Source organism: Astatotilapia calliptera, chromosome 15 (assembly GCF_900246225.1).
Source record: "Astatotilapia calliptera chromosome 15, fAstCal1.2, whole genome shotgun sequence".
Classification (NCBI taxonomy): Eukaryota; Metazoa; Chordata; class Actinopteri; order Cichliformes; family Cichlidae; genus Astatotilapia; species Astatotilapia calliptera.
The window spans coordinates 18,093,033-18,119,366 of record NC_039316.1 but is presented as its reverse complement, the minus strand read 5'-3'; the positions used below and the strand labels follow the sequence as shown (position 1 = coordinate 18,119,366).

Here is a 26,334-nt window from a genome sequence, read left to right as displayed (position 1 = left end):
TTTCTTCACACGGACCTTGTTCCCTGTTTTAATTTGAATCTATCTTTGATTACAGGCGCAAAATCTTTGCAAGCTGTCTATAAAAAGAGACATCAGCTCACTTAAAACGACAGGATTTTCGGCTACTTCGCCTCCGTCCACCTTCTGTTGACTCATTTTTGGATGAGCAGGTGAGGGTTCACACTCACTTTGACGGTGCTCTCTGCAGTGTTAAGTGACGACTGCAGCTTGTAGGACCTCTCCCGGTTTTCCCGAGCCTCGTCCGACACCCTGGCCAGCTCGGCCCTCAGTTTTCCGAGGGTTTTCTGCAGCGCCGCCTCCTGAGTCTGAAACTCCCGTCGCAGCTCGGCCTCAGTGCGTTTCCATGCCAAGAGGTTGTCGGCGGTAAGCTGCTGGGTTCTCTTCATGGCCTCCAGCTCGCGCTCATAAAAGGCCTGAGCCTGGGGACAAACGCACACTTGTGAAAGTGTTCACCACTGCGGAAAAGATTTAAGCCAAAAACATGAAGGGTGTAAAACTAATTAATAAGCCTCAGTTTTCTCTTTTTAATGACAATGTGAATTTTATATCGAAAGGTCTAAAAACATTTAGAGCTGGAGCCAAAATTACTTTCCTGACAGTGTTTACTGCCGACGAGGATGCTTTTTTTTATTGAATTACTAGCATCTAAATGCAGTCCTTAAGTGCAGCTATGGCTTTTCCTGTACACAGATCTGCAGATAACAACCTTCACTTTCAGCAGCGTCAACACTATAGTGCCAACAAATTAAATTTTCAGGCCTTTTTTTAACTATTACTAATCCAAGGACATTTAGCACAGCCTGGAGTGAATCGATTCTGGAAATGCCAGATGAGACACTGTGTGTGCAAACCTTTTCTGCTTGAATCCTCTTGAATCCTTATTTTATTTAGGCTTATTTTTTAAAAGATCGCACCTTTCAGTCTGGACTCAGTATTAGGTTTTTTGGGTTGGCTCTAGACAGAATTAGACTGTAGCAGTAGTGAGAGCAGGGAAGGAGAGTACACCCACGCTTTCCTGAAAACATTAATAAATAGAGTAAATAACAATGGACTTAAGAGTCTTAGAACATAGTGGTACCAGTTCTCCATCTACTGCAGGTTCTGGATAGAGTTGGCCCACTAACTTGGATCTCCAAAGTAAAACAAACACTACTGTATATTGTCCCTAGCAGCAGTTAAAGGGTTTGGAGGAGCGATACGAAGTGACTGAATAGCATCAAGGACATGTGAACAGTTTGGGAAGGGCAGACAATCACAACGAGAGCAAGAGAACTGGAAGTGGAAGGAAAACAAAACACACGGGTGGGGGGGGGACTAACACAGAAGGCATCTGAATAAAATACCCATATAATGCCCAATAAATGATTTATTAACTCATATTTGCTTACCAGTTTGTTTACCAATTATTAATGATGGTTATTATATTTAATGTACTGTACCTTGCTGAGTTTGGCCTCGTATTCCTCCACCAGTCTCTTCTTGTCCTGTTTCAGCTCCTCCACCCGCTCTGTCAGAGAATCAACCTGAACGTCCAACATGGAGACACAAAGAAACGGCACATTTCGAATTAAGTAGAGTCAGTTTATTTTAAAAAAAATTAAGCAACCAGAAGTCTCTGATGCTTTTGCTGTAGAGAGACGATTATAAATTACATTATAAAATGCATGTAGTCTATACTAGCGTTAAAATGTTGTATAAGGAAAGGCAAGGTAGAACAAAGAGTTGGAAACTTGGTAATTATCGCTGTCCCACTTTCTTTCTTCTTCCCTGTAGTGGTTTAGAGTTTGATGCTTTGGCTTTCAAGAGCTGCTCTACTTTTGCAGAAGCGAGTGTGTTACCTCGGCTTTATGGAGCTGTACCAGTTTCTCCTGGTCTTTGCTGTAGTTTGCGTTCTGGCTCTGGTGGCTGCGAAGAAGCTCCTGGATTTCCTGTCTGTGCTCAGCCTTGAGCTCTTCCAGCGTGGCCCTCTTCTCCTGCTCGAACTGGGCCTGTGCCTGGCTGAATGTACGCAGCTTCTCCTCAAAGGACCGTCGCATCTCCTCCACCTCCCTTGACATGGACACCACACGCTGCGTGTGCTGCCAAAGAAGACGGGAATGAAAGGCTGAGCCAACAGGGGAATTGATTTATGGGTTTTGTAGGCTTCTTACAGAGCGCGTGACTTTTCAAAAGGTCTAAGCCAGGCGGTGGTGTACTGGCTTGGGGGATTTTGACCTTCTGGCTGCCGACCTGGCTGCTCTAAATTAGCAGTAAAAAGCAGCAGACTAAACAGAAACAAAGTGTGTGAGCAGAAAATGCTCTGAAGGTCATTGTTCAAAAATGTCATCTAGTATTGACATAGGAAGTTATCATTCTGACAATGCCTCAATCCATTGATATTATATGTTATATTGATTAGCAGAAAAGTGGTCTCTAAGGTACCTGATCAGAAAAACACTAAACATTTTACGATAAAATCTTTAAGGCACATAACAACCATCTGTCAGGGGAAGATTTACTAATACGTTTTCATACCTTTCATTTAATTTGACTGCATTTCATTCTCTAAAGTAGCTAATTACACAATCAGCACCAACTAACTATTAGCCATAAATTTTCTAGTCTCAAAGGGTACAGAAGTGGCATATCAACCACGATAAAAGTAGGAGACACCCATGACTGACAGCTTGGACAGTTATCAGGGAAAAAAACACTCAGGGATAATAACACAAGCACAAACACAGACACACATCTGCCTATTTGCCATCAGTACGGTGGCTCATTCTGCTGCACTGTGGCCTCACAGCAAGTGGGTTCCTGGTTCAAATCATTCCTCCAGGAGACCTGGCTTCTCCTGCCGCCAAAACATGCTAGGATAATGCTCCCCTCGCTGTGCCCTTGACCAGAATAAGGCCTTACAGGTGCCCACCGCTGCTAATAATGAATATGGGTTAATATGTGGAGACTACAGCCTTTGGGTGTTTGCATTTTATTTCTTTGAGCGTCACTCTAAATCAGGGATGTCATTTTATTTAATGGGCTAGATCAGTAAAACCACTGCATAATAACATGTGGTGAAATATCCATTTCCAAAACACATGATGAACATCCTCAGATCATTTTAACAGTATGTCTTATTGCATATGTGCTGTAAATAAGTGAATCTAGAAAATGCAAAAGTAACTTTAACTTTGTTCTGGAGGTAGTTCAATGCCTGTTTTGGGTTGTTGTGTCGGAAAAGTGATGACCCAGACCTGTTTTACTGCCTTTTAAAAACCTGACATATCCTTCTTTATTCACAAGTCCATCCATCTTGACGAGATTCCTAGATCCAGATGTAGCGAAGCTTCCCCACGGCATGATACTCCCGACACACTGTTCTAACTCTAACCCTCATTAGCCACTGGTCTGGAGTCTTTAAACATATCAGTAGTTTTCTTTCCTTCCAGGCTTGTTCTATATTTGTGTTTCTCTGATTCTGTGGATGATACTTCTCAATCCTCTTTTTGTCTGTACAAGTATCAGTCCATTTACCAAACAGTCCAGATGTGTTGTGAGATGATGTATATTGTACTGATAACTGTCCGTACAAGTGTCTTACTTTTCAAAGCCATCCAGTGGGCTTTGGTGGCCTGGTTCAGGCCCCAGGCTGCTTTGTTTGACATCCCTGCTCTAAATCATAAATTCCTGCATATAGTCAATTTTTCTTTATTCCTGCCTTTGCATCTTTTTATCAGAGAGCTGCACACACTCCATAAATCTATATAATGATGTTCATTTGGTCAGCTATTGTTAGAGATTAGTTACACGCTTCACTGTCCTCCCAGGTCATATACAAGCATATACATGGGGATGATTTCATACACACTGGCTTGCTCATAAACTTGTAAACAACAAAGCAGAGGCAATTTACAGCATAGCAATAAGAGAGGTACTCCTCTCCTACTTAAACGAGGTGCGGAAAAAAAAACGAATTTAAATTATATCTCTTTATGTGTCTTAGCAGGACTGGATTGTTATTGGATATCGAAGAAACTAGATGTGATTGCATCCGAGAGGCAGCCAGATCCAGCTGTTCAATACATCCTGCATTTGACTTGCAATCAAGGCAGATGTGAAGAAGATGAGTGCATGTATCTCTCTAAGACTTCAATGCAATGTTCACTTCTCCCAGCTGTTATTGTGTCAAACAGTCTGTGGTCTGTCTATTGTTACTGTAATCCTAACAGGCAGATCTACTTTGGAATAGTACCAGAATAACACCAGTTGTTCCTCGAGTTTAATTAACAGAACAGACATTGCCAGCTTCTGAATCTGAAAATGAAAGACTATAGAAAAGGTGCACTGGGTGCTTACAGCATGTCTGTGATCTCTGGTCATTGTAATCATCTGTTTTGATATTTATATTTTAGTTGCAAGCCTCTATTTAAGGCTGTGTCCAAAAAAGTTGGCACTAATACGTCTGTATTTTTACTCAAATAACTGTATATAAAAGATGGATGCACCGTGCACCCACTGTGGCATCACCCACTGGTTAGTGAGGTCCTGCTGAATCGTTTTGCTCTCACCATCTTGGTGTTTTAAAATGGGAGATATTAGGCAGGGTTTTGATAACTGAGAAATATTGTATATACCTGAGCTGCAGCAAACCCTACCCTCCTTTTTCACTGTGATGAGGATCCTAATTTACAAAATGAACTTCATGTTTTATTCATCTAACGAGACCATAAACTCATGTTGTAGATCGAGTAAGCCGAGGGCTTTTTTTTCCATCAACTCAACTTGTGCCCATTGCACGACATTACAAAGAATGCTGGTTCTGGACACTAAGCTACATCTAAGAGTAGTTTTATTTTGTAGTATTGCTGCCTTCACTAAAGTAAAGAATCTAAATCCTTCCTCTGCTGCTTTCCATGTATTTTCGTATATTAAGGCTTAAGGCAATCGACAAGAACCTGAAAATTGTGCCTCCCATTTCCTAGGCTAATATTCAAAGCTGCATTTTCTGATTTCCCCCATGCGCTTCGCTCTGATGGGTTCTTGGCCTTTCCTGTGGCAACACATTCAAAGGTTAGACCAAGCCAAGTTCTCTCTTTTATGTCTCTCCCGCTCTCTGATCCAACTTTTCCTTTGTCTCACCATGAGCACAACTCCTCTTTTAACTAGATGACCCAGGCCTCCTTGTTTCCTGTTTCTCTGCAAGGCCCTGCTCACATCTTAGTAAAATCAAAAATGGAGTTATAGTGGGCCAAATCATTCTCAATAAATCATCATCTCACATTCTTATGGGGGAGTTTCTTCTGGTTGACTTGTTTTAAAGAAACCTACTAAAATGTGCAAGAAAATCTGTTAAGTGATGGCATGACGTTGGTGTTTCCAGGTAAACGGAGCTCATTCTAGTCATCATGTAGCTGGATTAACTCGTGGATATATGTGACTAAATTTAAAAATGTATTGAATGATATCTGGACTCTATTTACAGACTCCTTGAAAAAAGAAATGAAAATGAGGCCTGAATGAACCCTGACCGCTCACAGCAATCTGAGGCAGTTGATGCAGACAAAGAGAGACTCTCCACTTCACAGCAGGACAGAGAAACAGACTTAATAGCGATTACCTGCAGCTGTGAGTGCAGACACAGGTGCCTCTTGCCTCCAGCACACACAGACATCACATCACTCTTCCATTTACCTGAGCCTCAGTGCAGAGCTGCATGTCTTCCACCCTCTGACGGTAGCTCTCGAACTCGGCCAGGGCCTGCCTCTTCATCCTCTCGTGGAGTTCCATTGACTCCTCCAGAGACTGGATCCGCTTCTTCAGGTCCATCTCATCGCTGATCTTGCTCTTGTACTGTGACAAACATTTAAAGTTCAGTGAAGTGCTCGCTATCATCCAAATCTAGCATTTTAATGACAGCATGTGTGGAGATGCTTACTCTGTGATTGACAAGGCACAATATGTCGTACACTTCATATCCTCCAAAACTTGATCATTTTGAGATATTATGGGACATAAATTGCATACAAACACCGGTAAATAACCATCCTGGATTTCAGCTTTAATTAAAATTACTTTAAAAGATTGGCTGATGCGCACAGAATTTAAATTAGGCTTTGATTTTCCTCATTATGACAACAAATGAAAGTGAAAATTAAAAGATTAAATAGGTACATCCAATTCGGCTAAATTAATTAAATTTGCATTCAAAGCACACCAGTAAACACTGCCTCCAGGGAAACTTAATAGAGAAGCAGAGTGAGGCGATGTCTGCGTATTCAAGTTTAGCTGATCGAGGTTGGTCACATTACTCACAGAGAAGCATCGTCATTGAGGCATTGTCATCAAGCGTAATGACGTGACATATAGGCCTAAATAATTAATATTCACGTGATTCATAATTGATGACTTCATTTCAAATGTGGTCTGAGCTCACCGGTGATCACAGTGCAGCGCTCCTGATGTATTTTAGCTACATCATCAGCTGTATGTGATTTTATAATGATGTCTGTTTTCTGTTGAAATCTATTATAAAGTTGACTTTAGTTCCTCTTCAGCCTTTTGTCCACCTATTATTATTACTGTTATTATATTTATTATATCATTGCGTCTAATTTTATTACGCTTTATTTCATTTTTAGTTGCTGTAACAAACGACTTTCCCACCTTTTATGATAAATAAAGTAGATCTTATCTTAATCTTATCTTTTAGGGTCAAAATGAACAAAGGCCTATGAGAACAGCTTCTCTTTACACCTGTGATACATTTCTATTATCTAAATTTCGAAAATAGGCTTTGCTTACATAATATTCATCCTCCTCCTTTTATATTACCACTAAAGAGTCAGATGTAGACGTTTAGATTCAGTACGACTTCGCCCTGGGTTGCATTACATTATATCAGCACATGCAGACATCTTTGTTCTCCTGGATACTGAGTGCTTGCTACAATACATGTCTCAGCAGTGGTCCTGAGACTCCTGAAACTCCTTTCTGCATGGATGAACCTGGTCTAACGAGATTCCCACAACGCCGTCTTCTCTCTTTCATTTTATCTGCATTCCCCAAGTCTGCATGTTACTAAAAAGCCAAACACTGTGTTAGATCCCAGTTACCCCGTACAGGAGGTCTGGATTGGGGTCTGAGTCTGAGTTTCTGATCCTATGAGTATACTATGAGTATACAACAGTGGGTTATTCAGAAACCATTGGCAAGGAGACTCCTAGATCTAAAAGCCTGATATCTTGTAAGCTTCTACTTGATTCATAATATGAACTTAATATGAATGGACAGCACTGTAACAGCAGTTTTGCTCTTAAACCACTTCCTTGTATTGTGGACAGGAGCAAAAGCCCCCCGACATGTCATGAAAACAGCACGAAATATTGTTGGCACAGAAACAACATCTCTAGATCACTGGCTGTGTGAAGAGGACCAAGCAAATCATCAAAGACATTGCAGACCCTGGACACAATTTGTTTAAGCTCCTACCATCAGGCAGACATTTTCAAACAATCCACAAACAAACGGATTGAACTGCAGCTTTTACTAAAGCCCCAACTCAAACATCTCCTCTGTCTGAAAACTAAATGTATGTACAGCTTTACTACTACTACATGTACTATACTTATATCCTCACTAACTGTCCAATTATAGACCTGATTGTTCAGCATTATATATTTCTTATCTCACAACTTGGGAGTAATTTTGAATTGAATAATTGAATTTTAGTGTAATGGTCACTGAGATACTGGATGAAAGGAATAATCATTCAAATCCATTGAAAAGTGCTCAAAAAAACTCCAAGAAAAGCTTTAAAAAGATTTTCCCCCATAAAGCTGTACTTCTGCTATGCGTACGTACATATCGTGACTTTTGAAATGGTTGTGAAACTCTAATGTGGGCATGCATCTGTGCAATGACATGATTGATTTAACCATTTCCTGTTTCAAATGTTGTATGGCTCTTTGGGGATGAGATCGCCATCTTTAGCGTTTCATAATTCTCTAAAACCAAGTACACACTCACTGCTTCCATAGGAATTAAGTGGGTAAGTAGCAGCCAGGAGATGCTAATCAAATGCTTGATTAATTAATCATCAACAAGTGTGAGCACCTCTGTAACACTAATCAGAGAAATTGCAAAAAAACCCCCAAAAAACCCCAAGAGCTACATCTCAGACTCCAAATCTGACATATAGCTCTACATCTCAATTAACATTTATCATGCTAACTGAGGCCTGTGCTTCTTTCAGATGCTCCCTTATTAGCAACGCATCTCCACAGAAGAGGGATCCGCATATTTGATTTAGCACAAATTTTTATGCTTGATGCCCTTTGTGACACAACTCTAAATCATTTGCCAGGGATCTCTTGCACATTAGGTCAATGTGTTAACCACTACACAAAGATGAATATGCATGATTAGTTTGGAAGGGCTGCCAGGAGAAAGTCTGTTCTGTATAAAAGGAATATGGGACCATGCCTAGATGTGCACAGTTCTAAAGAACCTAATAAATTTAAAGTAAGACAGACACACACACAAACCTGGAGTATCTTCTCCCTGGTCTCAGAAAGAATCTGCTGCACCTCCTCTTCATGAGCCTCCTTAAGAGTAGCGATGGCTGCCTCGTGTTCATCATTTTTCGTGTTCAGTGCATAGATAACCTGCAACAAAGGGAAGAAACACATTAGATAATGTACAGGATCATAATAAAGATTTAATACAATATTGATATGGTTTTTGGTTTTTTTTACACCTGACTAGACAATTAACAGCAGTATTCAGCTAACATGCTAGGACTGCTATGCTGGGCATATTGTGTTAAAATATTAATACGGGAGCTAGCAGCAGAACATCAAAGCATGAGGATAAAGTAAAGAAACATGAGAGCGGAATAATAAATCTGTAAGATGAAAAGGAAAGGTGATATTGATGTTTTGAGGATGAAGCTCCCAACGCGGTTCAAGGAGAGAAAGAACTTCTCATACAATATTTTTACAATCAAGTCCAATGAAGTCTTTATGAAGAACAGCTGGTACTTAGTGCAAACTTGGTGTTATAGACAAGGTGTTTGAAGCATCCACTATAATGTTCAACCATCACCCTAAATCAATGAAAAGAAAATTTTTCACAATTTTGAGAAGTCGAGTTGGATGAGGAGTCCTCACGGGGTTTGTCCTTAAATGCCTTTTTGCCTTTTAACCAAAGGAAAAAAAATCACCAGGACTGTGATAAAAATATGCGTGCTTAATTTTCCAAAGCTGGCAAATACTTCACGTTTATAAGATGGCCAAACCCTCGCCAGTTACTCTCCGAGTGACGCAAACCGAACTCTACTATTCAGCTGCAAAATAAAAGATTCACCTTAATGCTGCAATCAACACATTTGAAAGGACAAAACTTTTGCTTTGAAGGCGAGCATTCTCCACTTCCTGTTTGCACTGTAAACACACACGTTGCACTTGTTATAGTTTCACTGGTGTTTAATGAGAAGTTGATAAGTGTTTGCAGACATGCCGGGGGCTTCCATGTAAACTACAACCATGACGATCTGCTAACAAATAAAGCATTCACGAGGAGATTTTGGTGCAGCACTATATATTTCATTGCAACCTCCAGCAACAAGTTGAAACCAGAAACCAGTTGCAGACTGGTCTCAAGACCTGTGAACCCTAAAGACCTAATGTGAGCCACAACAGTTATAGTGTCATGTTCAGGCCATTATAAAATACACTTAAAATACAAAAAACAAAAAGCAAATTCAAGATTATCTGCCATACTACCAATATTTGTTGTGGTTTACTGAAACGATTAATGGTGAGACAATTTGCTGAATTTTTGCTGGTTTGCTGGAAGCTTTTCTGGGAACACAGACCAGACTGACCAGACATGATGAAGAACTTAATAAGAACTTAATGCAATTCTAACTTCATATTTTGGCCTCAGTTTGATAGTCCTGCTGTAGCATAAATATTTCTAATGCTACTGACATACAATTAGTAGAGATGAACTGTGGTACTGTATATAGCTGCTATAAAGCTGCTAAAACCTCCTATTCCATTGCTTAATGTTTCTAATAACTCAGAAGTATCAGTGATCTCTTAAGGATAAGCTATGAATTTCACATAGCCTTACTTACTTAAATAGTAGATATTAATGTTTCATATATAACTGACAGTAAATCTTGCAAGTCTTCACCTTTACAAGAGAAACATCAACATACTATGGATTTTTTTGCTATATCTTCTCCATATCTGATGCCTTGCAGTGATGAATTAGAAATTGGTTGACGCTGTGTATTGCTGGGGATAAAAATAACACAAGCAAACTGTTGTGCATGAGATTGACCTTTAAATCTGTCCAAAAATACATGCGGCCATCCAATAATTTGACAGTGCTGTGATCCTCTGCTCAGAGCAGAATGAGAGGGAGAGGACAGAAATGGGTTCCATGGGTTTCCACATGAAAAACCGTGAGACACCCGTCCTCTGCTTCTCTCCCTGCCGTGAGAAACAAAGCTCTGCGTTGCCTCTTTGAAAAACCAAGTCAATAATTCAGCACATTGAACTGTGTTTGGGTGCTAAAGAGCCTTTGTTTACTTGGGCCAAAGTCCATCAATAGAATTGGAAAAGAGTGCAGAGGAAAAAATTAGAGAAAGAAAAGGAGGAAAAAGCTTTCACTGACACTAGACACCCACTTTTTATTCTTTGCCATGCCTTACTGGGAGAAGAAATGTAGTGCATGTAGCTTGACAAGTGCTGATGTCTTTGAGATTTTCATTGTTTATTCCCCACACACTCACCCTGTTTTTGCTGACAGCTGCAGAGCGGTGCAATGAGAGAAATAAGTCACTTTATAATCAAAGACATACTCAGGCGTGGGATGAAGCCTCTCATTTGATTTTGTAAACCACTGAAGTTGAACAGGACTGTCCAGCTTTCGTTTGGCCAAAAATCCAACTTTATCACCTCGTTTTGACTCAAATTATTGTTGTACAAGATTGGTTGTGTTGTTCTCTTTTGATTTTCAGTGTAAAGGTATTAATTTAGGAACACTTCACATTGCAGCTAAAGCTTAAATATTAAGGCCCTTTTATTTAATTAAACTGTTAATAAGTGTGCAATGAAACATTCGATTAACTTGTTTATATTTTAGATACCTCAGCTGCAAATAAGCCTAGTTCATGTCTAATTAAAAACAAGAAAAAAGTGTTTATTAATTCTATAAAGCAACGAATAATAGTAATAAAGGTTTAACTGTGGAAAAAGAGCCATTAATGTGAAGTTACATTAGTGTATGAGGTTTATTTACATTATAAGAAACTCTAATAAGTTTCTTAAACAGTTGTGTTGGTAAATGCTTAATCTAATGTTTATAATACTATTATTACTGTTTATACAACCTTATTAGCACATAGTATATCTTAATACATGCAATAGATATGAACTAACATTTATTACATGGATTTTGACATCATGCATTACCATTTACTGTCCTGGCAATAATAAGATGCCAATAAGACATTATGCTAATGATCCTGTAAAACTGCTCTATGGCTGTGCAATTAACTAAAATTTTGTTTCAATTTCTATTTAGGTTTCTACCAATTACTAAAATGAGATTATCAAAATCACACAGTTACTATGTCAGATTCTGTTTTAAAATAATCATCTTGTTTTGCTTCCAGTACATCACTTTTCTGTACATTTGATCGGACACATTTATTCACTTCAATTATAGTAAAAGTTCATAGAAATCCACTTAAATAAAAATGGAAAATAAAAGTGCCTTAAATCATCAGTACTGAAAAAGTAATTATGATTTTGGCCATAATCAAGCAGCCACAGACTGGTTTTAGGTTCAATTTCAAGAAGAAGAAGAGCTTTCCCTCCTCTTTAACGTCTCTCTCCCCTGCAGGTTGTAGCAGCTTTAGCTCATCTCAAACCAAAAAGAGGTAACTTTAATAAAACTGACCCAGGTCTGTGGAAAAACTCATTTTAAGTAGGAGTTCAAGAAGGTGACAAATAAGTACTATCTTTGCTAAACGTTTATGATTGCCATGGTCTAGCAGGCCATGTGTGTTTAGTAGCTGACTTAAAGGAAGTGATGTGTGTGAGGTTTTGGTCTGTCTTTAGTCTTTAATAGGATTTACATTTAATGGAAATCCAGCTACAGCTAGACTTGGACTTTAAAAAAATGCCAGTATAGATAATTCATAGTGGTGTCAGAGAACAGGCCAGGGGATCACTAAAGTCAGCAGAACTGGTCCCCTGATGCTCATGAATGTTTATCCAAAATTTATAGCTGTTGACATATTTAAGTATTTCAAGCTGTTACAGCCATATGACTATGTTCCTCCCCCTTGTAGTCCACTCTTTCTTGTAGGCCAATTAGTGCCTACTGTGTACTTGTTCTTCATCCCAGCTTCCTCTGCTTCTTGGGCAGGTGTCCCAGTCCAAGGCTCTAATACTAATTACAGCGGCTGACTCAAAAGAGCTGCCAGTTTGTCATTTGAGATAGCAGTGATTTAAAGTGAGGAGTCTGCCCCGTGTCTCCTTGTTTGTAGCGTTGTTGTTTGGTAATCTGGTTAACACTGAATGTACCTTAGAGGCTTTTGTGTTCTGCTTCAGATGTGCTTGCTTTATAGTGCTTTAACTCTGTAACCGGAGACACTTATCTGAGTGTGGAGACTGTTTTATCTGTTTACAGTTAGAATTTCTAACTTTTTTGTTCATTTTTGTCTCCTGTGCTGTTTTATTTCAATTTACCCATTAATAGAATAGAATAGAATAGAATAGAATAGAATAGCTCTTTACTGTCACTGTTACAAGAACAATGAAAGGCAATTTCCCTGACCTCCACACATCTCTCCATGTGTGTGAAATAAACAATAGCGTTAGTATTTACAAAATAACACAGACAAATTTACATTTACACAACTAAGATATACATGGACCTGCAAATATCTTTTGTTTGTGACTGTACCTTCTCCTTCTGTGGTCAAAAGATTGACTAACATCAGTACACCCATGCAATCCATCCACACACACACACACACACACACACACACACACACACACACACACACACACACACACACACACACACACACACACACACACACACACACACAGCCAGCCTAGTTTATGTATACAGGGTAGTTTTATCCAAGAAGAATTACAGCCCATGTTTTCCTTTGGACCTCTCACTGTAAGTCTCCTTCACTGTGTTCACAAATGAGCAATGAAGCACCAAAGATCAGAGACAAACTGCAGAGAGGAAAATAAGGCCAAGAAAAATTTGGTTTGCTCCAAAATAAAACATCTTTTCCTCATCAACACGCCTAAATTATTCAGCTCGGCTCAGCCGCTCATCAGCTTAGGAAGCGAACGAAGCGAACGTAACGGTTAGACGAGCTAAAATCTCCATCAGAGTCATCAGCACACTTCTGCAGATGAAATGCACTAATCATGATGCTGTTGGGCCTGCACACACACACACACACACACACACACACACACACACACACACACACACACACACACACACACACACACCAGCATAAATTGTCAAGTTCCTGATGAGCCAATGAGCCCATGTCCAAACTCATCATGATAATTTGCCTGACAAATGGTCAGAGGCAGAGATGTGGAGGCAGAGACTATTGTGTGCGTGTTTGTATGCGTTAGCACCCACAACAATGACAAGTGCAGCCTGGGAGATAAAGCCTGCAAATATTGCCGTCATTGTCACCCACGGACACTGAACAGTGTGTGCCAGTAAAAGACATTCTTCTAAAGGTTATTGCAGATATGAGCCAATATCTTCTGCCAGTGCTGATCTATGTAAAGAGTTTCTGTAGATCAGCACCGTCTGAGAAAATTTGGGTTAATTTTAGTATTACACAGCATATATTCAGCATTAGATGAAGACCCATCCTGCCTGGTGGGGCTCTGTGAGAGCATCGGTATACACAATTTAAGGGACTTTCTCAGCCCTAACTGATCCTCTCAGACAGCGTTTTCCCCCAAAACGTGCTCTCGGTAAGGCAGTACATAGCTTTAACTAAAGTCCTGCCTTAAGGCGGAATTACAATTCTCTGTCAAGGTGTTGTGAGGTTACCCTTCAGGTATATACATGGATCAGCTTAAGATTTAACCCAATGAACTGCCAGAGCACTGTCTGTGAAATGCAATATCATTCATTTATTTTATGTATTGTAGGTATGAAATATATTTTGGTATTCATGTGATGGAGAATCACACCAAGGACACTTTGGTAACAGCTTGTCTAGATTCTAGATAGTAAAACACGTTTGTGCATATTTAGTGATAATTTCAACTTGGTAAATTAAACATCACTAAAATGACCATGTTCCAATTTTTGTAATCACATTGATCACAAGTTTTCTAAAGGACATTGTTCCAGAAGTCTTATGGTTTGCTCGGATGCAACTTTGCAGACCATCCATGTTCCTTTTAGAAGAAAGCTTTCTCCTGGCAACACCCCCAAACAAGCTGCACTTGTTCCGACTTTTTCTAATTGTACTCTGACAAACTTCAACATTTAACATGCTAACTGAGGGTGTTAGACTCAAAGATATAGCTCTTAACATACAGGACTGGACAGCCTAAATAATTTAACACACTCATGAATGCTTCAGACCAGCATACTGCCAAAAGATCTTTTTAGTGGTGTAGAAACACAAACATTTTAGAAATTAGGGCAGGGCGATATGGCAAAAAATATTTATCACGATATAGATTTGAAAATTTGCGATAACGATATAACTGACGATATAATTGACGCAAAACAAAATACAACTCTACAACTTTTTTAGTGGAAAAAAACCCCATCAATTTGTTTTTGTTTAAACAAGCAGCTGTTTATTTTAACGTGCATTACAGCCACACAAAATTCAACAGTGGTTATCCTGTTATATACATGGTTATCCATAATCATGTATATCCACAAAACTTAAGAGGTGCTTTGTAACAAAAGTGCAGTGTGCAAAATCAATAAGTCAAATAATAATATTGCACAAACTCTTGAGTAAAAACAAAACAAACAAAAAACAGATAAATTATGCTACTGCTCCTGGAAGTTTTTCTACATTTCAAGTTTTAAGATTCTTTGTCAGAAACACTAACATGTTCACAGATGCGGGCTTAAGGGAGGACCTTTGACAAGTTACAACATTTCCACCTGTGCTGAACAACCTTTCAGATGCAGAGCTAGTTGCTGGAATGCAGAGGTATTTCCTAGCTAATCTGCTGATGTGGGGAAAGTTTACTGTGTGAACTTTCCACCACGAAAGAGGATCACACTCACTGTCTGCTGGTGGACTATTCACATAACATCTCAGTTCAGATGATAACCTCTCTGCAGTTACCTCCATCTTGCCACTAACTGGTCCCTTCAAAAAACTCCCGAGACTCTTCTTTTGCTTTTTAACAGCTCCCTGATTTGTTTGGTCACCAGTAGATGTATGAAGTGTTTCTGAAAAACCTGTGATACCCTGGTGTGGGACAAGATGCTCTAGTTCACTCATGACTTGAACTTTGATGGCTTTGCTTTCTCTCTCACTGAAATATTCTGTATGAAACCGTGGATCAAGGAAAGAAACCATGTTAACAAGCCTCTCTGTGACACTGTCTGTGTAGCTTTTGTTCATGTAGTCAAGTATTGCTGTTTTGATGTCTTTGGTCAGCTCAGTGTCACCTTCTTTTACTTTTAACATGTCATTGTTAAACATCTGAAGAACAGGCTTAACACATGAAATGGTTACATACTCTTCAGCAGAGAAAGCATCTGTAAACTCTAGGAGTGGATTCAGTGCAGTGCTGACCGAGTCAAGCACTTCATTGTCTTGCCATGTCAACATGAGGTGCCTTGTGGTTTTATCAGCAGCTAAAACCTGTGTTATAGCTTTTTCTTGTTCCAGCAGCCGTTGGATCATTCTCTGCTTTGAACCCCAACGAGTGCAACATTCAGTTATGAGTTTGTGTTCTGGTAGGCCCAGTTCCTTTTGGGCAGCCTGCAGAGCTCGCTGGCGCTTCCAGCTATGGCCAAAAGCAGCAACAATCTTCTTTCCCACTCCAACTGCTCGTTCGATCCTTGGGTCCTTCACACTTCTTTCTAAAAGACATACATTTAAAAGGAAACACAGTTTCAACAGCACTATTAATGCGGTGTGGAATGTGACATTTAAGTTGTATAACACACAATTATTTACACACACATCTCTCTCTCTCTCTCTAATATATATATATATATATATATATATATATATATATATATATATATCTTGCAGTACAACTACCCACATTCAGAGATTAATAACACAAACAGTATTATTACCATCATTTAAACTAATACAATAAATTCTTAATCTGAGGTTATAATTAACTTACCTATAGCAAAAAAACAAAACAAAAAAAACTTACCTATTGCAATGTGCAGGCGATGTCCGAAGCATGAAAGTCTGGTCCAGTTGTTGAGTGCGACGGCTTTCACAATGTTGGCCCCGTTGTCTGTCGTCACACACACTTGTTTTTCCTCCTGAAGATTCCACGAACTGAGGAACTCTTTTAAGACTCTGGCTATATTTTCCCCAGTATGGTCCTCGGGGAAAAAACATGTTTCGAGGCACTTGTTTTGTAGCTTCCAGTCTTTATCCACGTAATGTATTGTGAGGCTCATGTAGGGGTCTGATGTTCGGCTTGACCACATGTCCGTGGTGGACGCAAAAAACTCCACCGAAGATAACGCATTTGACACCTCAGTACGGATCTCTTCATATAAAGCAGGCAAGGCGACTTTAGAGAAGTATTTCTTTGTGGGTAGCTTGTAGCGTGGATCGAACGTTTTAAGCATCTTTTTGAAACCTTCTCTTTCCACACTCTGAATAGGCATCATATCCCTGGCTAAACAATGTGTCACTGCATTAGTTAGTTCCCCCCAGCGTTTGTTACTTTTGTCATAAGGCGTGCAGCTATTTAAAGCTACGTCGATTGTTTGTTGAGTCATCTTCTTTGGTCTTACCACCTCGCTAGTTGAAGCGGACAACTCTTCACGTGCTTTAATGGCTTTTTTGTACTCAGAGGAGTGCTTCTGCTTCAAATGATAAAATAGGTTTGTAGTGTTTCCTCCCTTCGCCGCGATGGCCCGCTTGCATGTTCTACAAAAAATTTTGCTTTGGTGGGTATCCGATGGACGAAAACCAAACCACTTCCACACCACCGAAGTTGCACCGTTTTTACTGACCAATTCTGGCTCACCCGCTTCATTCAAAGACGCGCCTTCGTCCGTGTCATCCTCCATTGCCGCCATACTTTTTCTGCCATGTGCGTATGAAAACAAAGGCACTGCGCATGCGCATTTTGCCCACATTCTATCGCGATATTTCATTTTCCTATCGTTGCCAAACTTTATACCGGTATTATCGTGAACGGTATAATATGGCCCAGCCCTATTAGAAATCTTGTCAAAAAAATTTGTAAAGCTAAAACATATTTATTGTTATTGAGCCGAGACACTGGACTTCACACAGAAAGACCCCAGCCAGATGGTGGATTTAAACTCAGGACCTTCTTGCTGTGAGATGACACTACTAACCACCACACCACCATGAACAGTGAGAACAAACCACAGATTAAAAGACTGTAAACCACAAGAATGAGTCACAAGACATAAACGAATGTAAACAGGTACAGGTACTAAATTCATCAGAGAAAGTACTGTCAGCTATTAGAGTCTCAATTTAAACCTTTTTCCAGCAGTTAAATTTGAGATTCATGTGTTTTATGACAAAAGGCCACTGTTAAGATTTTCTTTTGGTATACAATACAATGAATGCTACCCTCAGCCTAAACTACAAGCTCTTTTTTACACTTGAATAAAGTGCTACGAATTCATCCATCTAAGGTGTGAGCGTGAGAGAAAGAGGGAGTGAACGTGTTTGCACGGTACCAGAGATCTTTTCTCATCTCCGCCGATCGATCAGTTCATGTCCTTGGAGGAGTTTGCTTAAATGACAGTGATACCAGGCCAATCGATAAGGCGACAGCAAAATGCTGCAAATTTTGTCTGTCAGCTGGGAGAAAGTCACTGCTGAGAAACTCGCTAGGACTTCGACCAGACGCGCTACGGCTGAGTCTCTGCCTGCTGCTCGGTGAAATATGACTCAGCTGCCAAAAGCTGGGAAAAGCTGGGAAAATAGGACTGTCTAAAATGAAAGTTTCCTCTCCTCACTCTTACTTAGTTTCTAACCCCCGGTTATTTCTATTTGCTTTTATGTTATTCACTCGACACAAACCAGCTGCAGTGTATAAGCTTCATAGCAATGCTGAAGATACGTAAACTTGTTTTCTTGTCTCCGTTTAATTTTTTCTACTTGAGGTGTTTACTCGTCTGCAGGAATAATGTCAGATTTACTTTGCGTGGTGCTCCAGACATGCTATCATCAATGTAAGCTTCGGAAAGTAGCGTGGATAAACAAACTAAACGATGTCAAAATATATTAAATTAATGTTAAAATATACAAACACAACAACAAACACAGAACGTTATTTTAGCTTCACACAGAGCAGTAAAGGTTTCTGTCAATACCATAAGGACAGCTTAAGCTGCTTTCAGTAGAAATGATTATATGTGATATTTTGTTTGATATATTTTATGAACATTGAAGTAGTTTCAAAAGCCTCGTCACCTCATTCTCGAGTTATGGGATTTATAAATTTGGGTGTCCACGCTGCTAACAATACTCCATTAGCCTTTCACGGCTGAGGGGTAAAAAGGATGCACACAGCTTTTGGGTCTAAAAAATTAAACCAACTTGGGAGTGCCTAGAACCTGCATTGTCTTTAATGGCCATCGAGGGGTGCTAAATGTACTTTGGGTCCTATAGAAGTCTATAGAAAATAAGCCGTCTGACACTTTCCTGATGACGGTCGAGTGCTCAAGACTCAGTTTTAGTCATACTGAACAAAAAAAACGAAAACATTAAATCTTGGTCGTACTGTGTATCTGGGGTATGCTCACTACGCTCACCACTGAATTGTGATTGCCAAGCCATCAGGAAATGAGCGTGTGGTTTCACGGTCAGAACAGCCCTGCTCTCACCACAGTGGATAATACTGGCATCACTATATCTACATCTGATGTAATATCTATCATCTTTTTTTTCTTTTTTTTTCAGATCGATCATCTGACGTCAAGATTCATGGGCTGGACAACACTCATTACACTTTAAATTCAATCGTTTTATTTCAAATGCACACCTATAAAAACTGTGACTGCACCTTGCACCTTGAGATGCATGCATGAATGTCATGTTGAAAAAAATCTGCCCACAAACCAGTAAACCCCTTGCACTTGATATTGCCTTTGGGGAAGTTATAGTAGCTGCAGTGGTTGTGTCCAGGATGCACATATTGCCATGACACACACACACACACCAATTTAATGACTGCAATGCCACTTTTTAAAGAGTTTAGATTTTCCAAAGTCAGACTGAGATTCAGGGAGCGCAAAGTTTAAAAGTGTCCCCACAATTAAAACTCAGACAATAAGAACTCTGAAGAAAAAAAAATCAAAATTTCATTGGACCAACAGCAGCTGGAGGCAATATGGCAGGGGAGGTGAGTCTTTACTTTTTAATTAGCTTGAAAGGGACAAGATTCTGGGGTGATCAAAGCAAACTATGCTGTTTCATCTTCACTTCCCCACCACACTCAAACCTCAAATTTTGTCACTCTAAATTGCTTGTGAGTGCTATTTTTAGACATTATTTATTTATTTATTGGCTCTGCTGCCAAGATTGGATTGTGTACAACTTGCAGAGATGCAAAAAAATATGTTTGGAAGATCCTGGGCACTGGCTTTTGTTGCTTGGTTCCCAGTGCCAGTAGGAAGAAAGGGTTCTGTAGCGTATGCATGTAGAGCAGCGCTTCACGTAGTTTGATCCTGGAGTTCAGAACAACTGCACCGGTGCTGAATACTTCTGTAATGCTGCTTCTAATTAGTAAGACTGCAATGCAAAGCTACTTAATGACATAACATCAAAAGATGTACATTTTTAGGGGTATAAAGAGATAATATTTAACTGTTCTGCTTTTGTCTCATACAGTTTTACAGAGAGAATTTTATAGAAACTGGATGCACCTGAAACTACAAAGGTAAATATTCATTGTCTTCATTGAGGTAATACACTTGTTAAGCCCGACTTCATTAGTTACTTCTGGCTCTCAGAAGCCAACCAAACTGAGTAAGTCCATCAAAGTGTGGCTCACAAGTGTTTAATGTATAGCTTTAACCTCCTGAAGCTTTGCAATATTTGGAGTCCTGGACACAATACTAAGCTTAAAGACATGATGGAGAAGCTTAGGATGACAAAAGAATACTTCTGGGGGGCTCGTGTCTATTCAAAGACAGAGTAATAGCACTGCAGCAAGTTCAAATGACTTTGAGTGAAACTTCCACAGAAAATAAAAGTGAAAAGTCCATCAGGCTTTGCCAAATGAAACGGGGATTGTTAAGGCCAAGATTCAGCTGAAGTCTTTGAACTGGCAGGATGAAAGCTGCCAAAATAAACTCCCATAATAAAGCGGATTGTTAGTATTTGCAACAAAAGTATTAAATATCACCTACAGACCAAACAAATAAGACTTGGAACTGTTTGTGCCCAAAGCAGGAAGTGAAAAGGAGAGCTTCTAAAATTTTGTACCGTTGTCATTGGATTCCCAACGACTCAGTGAGGGAAAGAACATAAAAGGGTAAAAAGATGCTGCTTCTTCTTGGAGTTTTAGCAACTTCAAAGGATCTAATGGCCACTAAGAAAAACTGCCAGCTATCCACACACACACCTAATCTCTCTTATTGGGTTTTTCCATCAGCTGACGAGACTTTGATGATAATGATGATGTCTAATGACCACCATTACACTACCTTAATGCAAGCCGGTAGTCATTTCCCACCTTGTAGCTTCAGAGCTTTGTCTTAGGAGTTCAGTTGGTGTGTAAGCACGTGAAGGAAAGCTTGAAATGTGTTGGGAAATGCACAAAAACAGAAAGAAATACAGTATATATTCCTCATTCTCTTCATTCTTTTCATTAAATGCCAATTTTCTATATAGAAGCGAGATTCCTCTTCCTAATGTTCAATGATATATTTTATATGTTTTATTTCTCATTTAAAAAAAGTTTAATCATTTTTATTTTTATTCTGGTAATACTGATTAAGACAATTAACAGCTTATAGATATAAATCACTGTTGACTGTTTATATAATATGATACATAGAAACATGGTCATGCAATATGTGTTAAAATTTAAAAACAGAACAATAGTGTAAATATAAAAACATCAAGGAGATTTAGAGGTGAAACCAAGTAAACTGCATTAACATGGTTACCACTTAATTCAAATTTCAAGCCTTTGTGCCAGGTGAAGCTAACGATCAACCTCGAAGTGTAAAAATATGAATGCACATTTTAATTAGTAATGTTAACTGCTTCATGCTTTAATTTCTGATTTTGAATTAAAGTTCAAAAATAACACAGTGCAGATATGAGCGACTGCATGTCGGTACCCATGTATTGATTTCTGCACACTTGGGAATAAGATCGTTAATGGTTTGGAAAAAGGTCAGTGGGTGGGATCTGGCATTTAATTGCTCCAATAACTATTGATGTGTCATTTCAGTGGCAGAAGCCTTTTAGTCAGTGGGCTGCTGCAGAAGGTAGTCAGTTTAGTGGAAAAATGGGTTTTGCAAGCAATTAACTTCATTATTACTGCTGCATAACAAACTATAATTATTATGTTGATGGGAAGCCTGCTTTATTTTCTCTCTTTGTCCCCTGTCCAATCTCCCTCTGCCTGAGTCTTAATTCTTATGTCATCTTTTTTTAGTTAAGCTACAGAAATGGAGAGAAGAAGACATTTTTACTACTATTTAATAATACTTTTTTATTTATTTATAATGTTTAGTTATAATGTTCCACTTGTAGATCATCTTATGACACGTGACTCACTTACATTAGCTGATGAGGACCATCATATGCAACTGAAAACTGTAACTGGAGTTCATAATTTGCTGTATAATAAAAACAATGTCAAAGATCAAAAGTTAAACACAAAAACATGAGTATAAAAAAGTGATGCCATGCATGTGACACATGGTTATACATAGGAGACCAGTCAGAGAGAGAAGCAAATCCAGCAGGGACAGGACAAGAAGCAACATTTCTACAACCAAGCCAAAAAGTCATGCACAAAAGAGATCAGTTAGATAATGAGGCAGTACACAAGGAAGAATATGAGAAAGAGCAGGAGGTAAAAGACAAGATGGGCTACATGAAGCAAAACTAGAGGAACAGGAGGATCACAAGATGTAAAAACAATAGGGCAACATAAACATGAGGAAGAAACACAAGGAATCCCGGATGCAAATGAAGCAGGAATATAAAGCTGAAAAAACATACAAGAAAGCATAAGCAAAAAAATATGAGGCCATGATTACGAACTTGAAAACTTGTGCAAAAACAATCTGGCAAGTGGGAGGTGAAAGACAGACTGTATATTTATAGAGTGACTGATTAACTAAAAAACAGGTGATACAAAGCAAATAATCACAAAGGAAGGAAAGACACAAGGTTAAAGTGACAGTGTAAAAAGACAGAGTTAGAAAATAAAACAGGAAATGATGATGTGAGGCAGCTATTCTAACCACTGACCCAGCACCGTCTTGCTTGTGGTCAGTGAGTTGTGAAAGAACAAAGGTCTGAGTAGAGTATAATGTACAATCTCGTGGCGTTCCAATGTGATATCCGCTATAACGGCTTTAAATACTACTTGGCTAAGCAATATGTGATGAGACATGAGTGCCAAATCCTCCCGAGCTGCAGTGAGGAACATTGCTAGATAATTATCATTATCTTCCTGCACTCATTAGAATTTAATCTTAGTCAAAATGGAAATTTAATTTCTAATTTGGAATATAAGCCTGTGGCCGTATCATGCATTGGTTTACATTACTCCTATTTTTTTACTTATCTTGTAGAATTTTATGTCATCCATGCCATGTCACAGTTAACTCATTCACTGCCAGCCATTGGCAGTGAATGAGTTAAACCCATTGACTCATTCTGTCACGGATTGCCGAGGCAAGCCGTGTGGGATTGTAGGAAAGGACCAAAAAGGCAGCAGCTCTGGTGCAGGTGAGTGTTTATTTACAGTGGTGGGTAAGTACAAACAGCGGTGGCGACAAAACATGAAACTGGAGACCTAAACTGGGTAAACTAAGAAGACAAACCAGAATGAGGATGCAGGGAGGTCCGGAGAAATACATACGGGAAGACGCAGGGAGACCAAGGGGAAACAACACAGACGAACCAGCAACTACTATGACAGAAGACACAACTTAAATACACTCAGAGAACACAGGGGGATTACATACAGGTGGGGACACAGCTGGGAGTAATTAACATGACGAGACTAGGGAGGCAAACTGAAAACACTCACATAAGACACAGACCTTCACAATAAAACAGGAACTTACACATGAAAGGACACAAACTAAGAAACGCGGACTAGATACAGGAACACACGGGCAGAACAGAGTAAACACTAACCAGAGGAAGAACAGAACCAAAATCGCGAAGAGAAAACACAAAACGCTGGGTCAAAAGGACCCAGGATCATGACAGTACCCCCCCCTCAAAGGCTGGCTCCAGACAGCCCAACAAGAAACAAAACAGCCAGAAAAAACAGAAAACAACCCGACCAGGGCGGGCGGCGGGGGCCCAGGAAGGAGGGCCCGAAGCAAAACAAAACTGGAGCACCAGAAGGCCAAAAGACAAAAACAAAAAACGAGCCCAAAACCAAAAGAAACGAAGCACACCAAAACACAGGGAAAAAAAACAGAGTCCAAAACAGAAGAGTTCAGGGGGCCGACAGCACAGGAGTCCAAAACAGTTCGGGGGGCCGGCCAGGGGGCCGACAGCACAGGAGTCCAAAACAGTTTGGGGGGCCGGCCGTGCGGACGGCAACGGCGGCGACGTGGATACAGTTCGGGAGGCCGGCCGTGCGGACGGCAACGGCGGCCACTCAGGCGATGGCGGTCCGGGGGCCGGCCGCGCGGAAGGCAGCGGCGGCCACTCAGGCGATGGCGATCAGGGGGCCGGCCGCGCGGAAGGCAGCGGCGGCGCCCAAGTGTCAGGCGCACCGGCCGAGGCTTGGAGGGCACAGGACCAGGCGACGCTGAAGCAGAGGCAGGACCAGGCGTAACAGAAGCACAGGCAGAGGCCGGACCAGACGAGGATGAAGACTCGGATGAAGCCGGACCAGACGAGGCTGCAGCTGGCGATGAGGCTGCAGCTGGCGATGAGGCTGCAGCTGGCGATGAGGCTGCAGCTGGCGATGAGGCTGCAGCTGGCGATGAGGCTGCAGCTGGCGATGAGGCTGCAGCTGGCGATGAGGCTGCAGCTGGCTCTGAGGCTGCAGCTGGCGATGGCTCTGAGGCTGCAGCTGGCGATGGCTCTGAGGCTGCAGCTGGCGATGGCTCTGAGGCTGCAGCTGACGAAGCGCAGGCTGGAGCTGCAGCTGACGAAGCACAGGCCGGAGCTGCAGCTGACGAAGCACAGGCTGGAGCTGCAGCTGACGAAGCACAGGCCGGAGCTGCAGCTGACGAAGCACAGGCCGGAGCTGGCGTAGCAGATGGTGGCTGGATGGGCTCCTCGGGCCCTCCAGCTGATGTGGCATGGTGCTGGTGCGGTTCTCCTGAACCCCCAGCTGACGAGGAAGGTTGCTGAACGGGCCCCTCGGACCCTCCAGCGGAGACAGGAGGCTGAACGGGCCCCTCGGACCCTCCAGCCGACGAGGCATGAGGCTGGTGTGGTTCTCCGGAACCACCAGCTGACGAGGAAGGCTGCTGGACGGGCTCCTCGGGCCCCCCAGCTGAAACAGGAGACAAAGGCCGGAGCAGTCCGTCGGACCCTCCAGCGGAGACACGAGACGAAGGCTGGAGCGGTCCCTCGGATCCTCCAGCGGAGACACGAGACGAAGGCTGGACGGACCCCTTGGACCCTCCAGCAGAAGCCATCACAAAGCCAGCAGGCATGGAGTCCACTGGCAGACATGAAGGAAATGGGTGCTGTGCTGAGCACTGGCCCTGCTCAGACAGCACTGACACGGGGCACTTCCCAGGTGGCTGCTTAAACTCCAGGGGTCCAGAATCAGCTGAGGACTGGGACCTAGCCTCTGGGGAAGCCCTGGAGCGGCAAACAGTGCCAATGGCGGCTGAACCAGGAAAAGCACCTTGAGGTGAAATTAAACTTTCTCCCTGCACGGAGTGAATGAGTGAAGCCGATGATACTGGAGCCAGAGCTACTGGGGCCTGCGCTACAGGCGGCACTGGAGCTACTGGGGCCTGCGCTACAGGCGGCACTGGAGCTACTGGGGCCTGCGCTACAGGCGGCACTGGAGCTACTGGGGCCTGCGCTACAGGCGGCACTGGAGCTACTGGGGCCTGCGCTACAGGCGGCACTGGAGCTACTGGGGCCTGCGCTACAGGCGGCACTGGAGCTACTGGGGCCTGCGCTACAGGCGGCACTGGAAACTGAACCGAGGGAGGCTCTGGAAACTGAACCGAGGGAGGCTCTGGAAACTGAACCGAGGGAGGCTCTGGAAACTGAACCGAGGGAGGCTCTGGAAACTGAACCGAGGGAGGCTCTGGAAACTGAACCGAGGGAGGCTCTGGAAACTGAGCTGAGAGAGGCTGCGGGGGAGCTAACTGAGCTGAGAGAGGCTGCGGGGGAGCTAACTGAGCTGAGGGTGGCTGCGGGGGAGCTAACTGAGCTGAAAGAGGCTGCGGGGGAGCTAACTGAGCTGCCGGTAGCTGCACAGGCGATAAGCAGCTCGCGTTGACATCCGCCACACAAAACACAGCCCCTGAATGAACAGTCACAGAGTCTGGAACCGACACAGAGTCCTCACTCACCACAGCCAGCGAATTAGAAGTCCGAACGTCCGGCTGTGGGGTGGCGCGCCCGCGGCGCGATCGGCGTTTCTTCCCCGCAGATGGCTCCGACGGGCCGGGCAAGACCACATCCGGCGAGTCGGGCAGCGAGGCAGGAGTGGCTGAGAGAAGGTGGGGTGTGAGCCGGAGAAAAGCCTGCATGGTCGGAGGAAGCGAAGTTAGAAGCCATGGCAGGCCGGAAAAGAGCCGTTGTAGCCGACTTTCCACGGCGCGGCGAAGCTCCTCTTGAGGGTTTTCAAGCCACAGCCCGAGGAGAATCTCCACGTTATATGTAACGTCGTCCCGGAGCTCCTCGGACGG

The 26,334-nt window shown here is 41.7% G+C and overlaps 1 protein-coding gene across 6 annotated transcripts in view; it reads right to left on the bottom strand.

Annotated features, from left to right (window-relative positions):
* The window catches only part of fam184ab (family with sequence similarity 184 member Ab), a 230,193-nt gene that overhangs the window by 125,993 nt on the left and 77,866 nt on the right, over positions 1-26,334 (bottom strand). For all 6 annotated transcript variants that reach the window (XM_026194482.1, XM_026194483.1, XM_026194485.1 and 3 more), the window contains 5 exons: positions 8,544-8,663; positions 5,692-5,850; positions 1,860-2,099; positions 1,461-1,544; positions 189-440 (listed from right to left, as the gene is read on the bottom strand). In XM_026194482.1, coding sequence (XP_026050267.1) covers positions 189-440; positions 1,461-1,544; positions 1,860-2,099; positions 5,692-5,850; positions 8,544-8,663 — 855 coding nt within the window. The remainder of the gene's footprint in view (positions 1-188; positions 441-1,460; positions 1,545-1,859; positions 2,100-5,691; positions 5,851-8,543; positions 8,664-26,334) is intronic.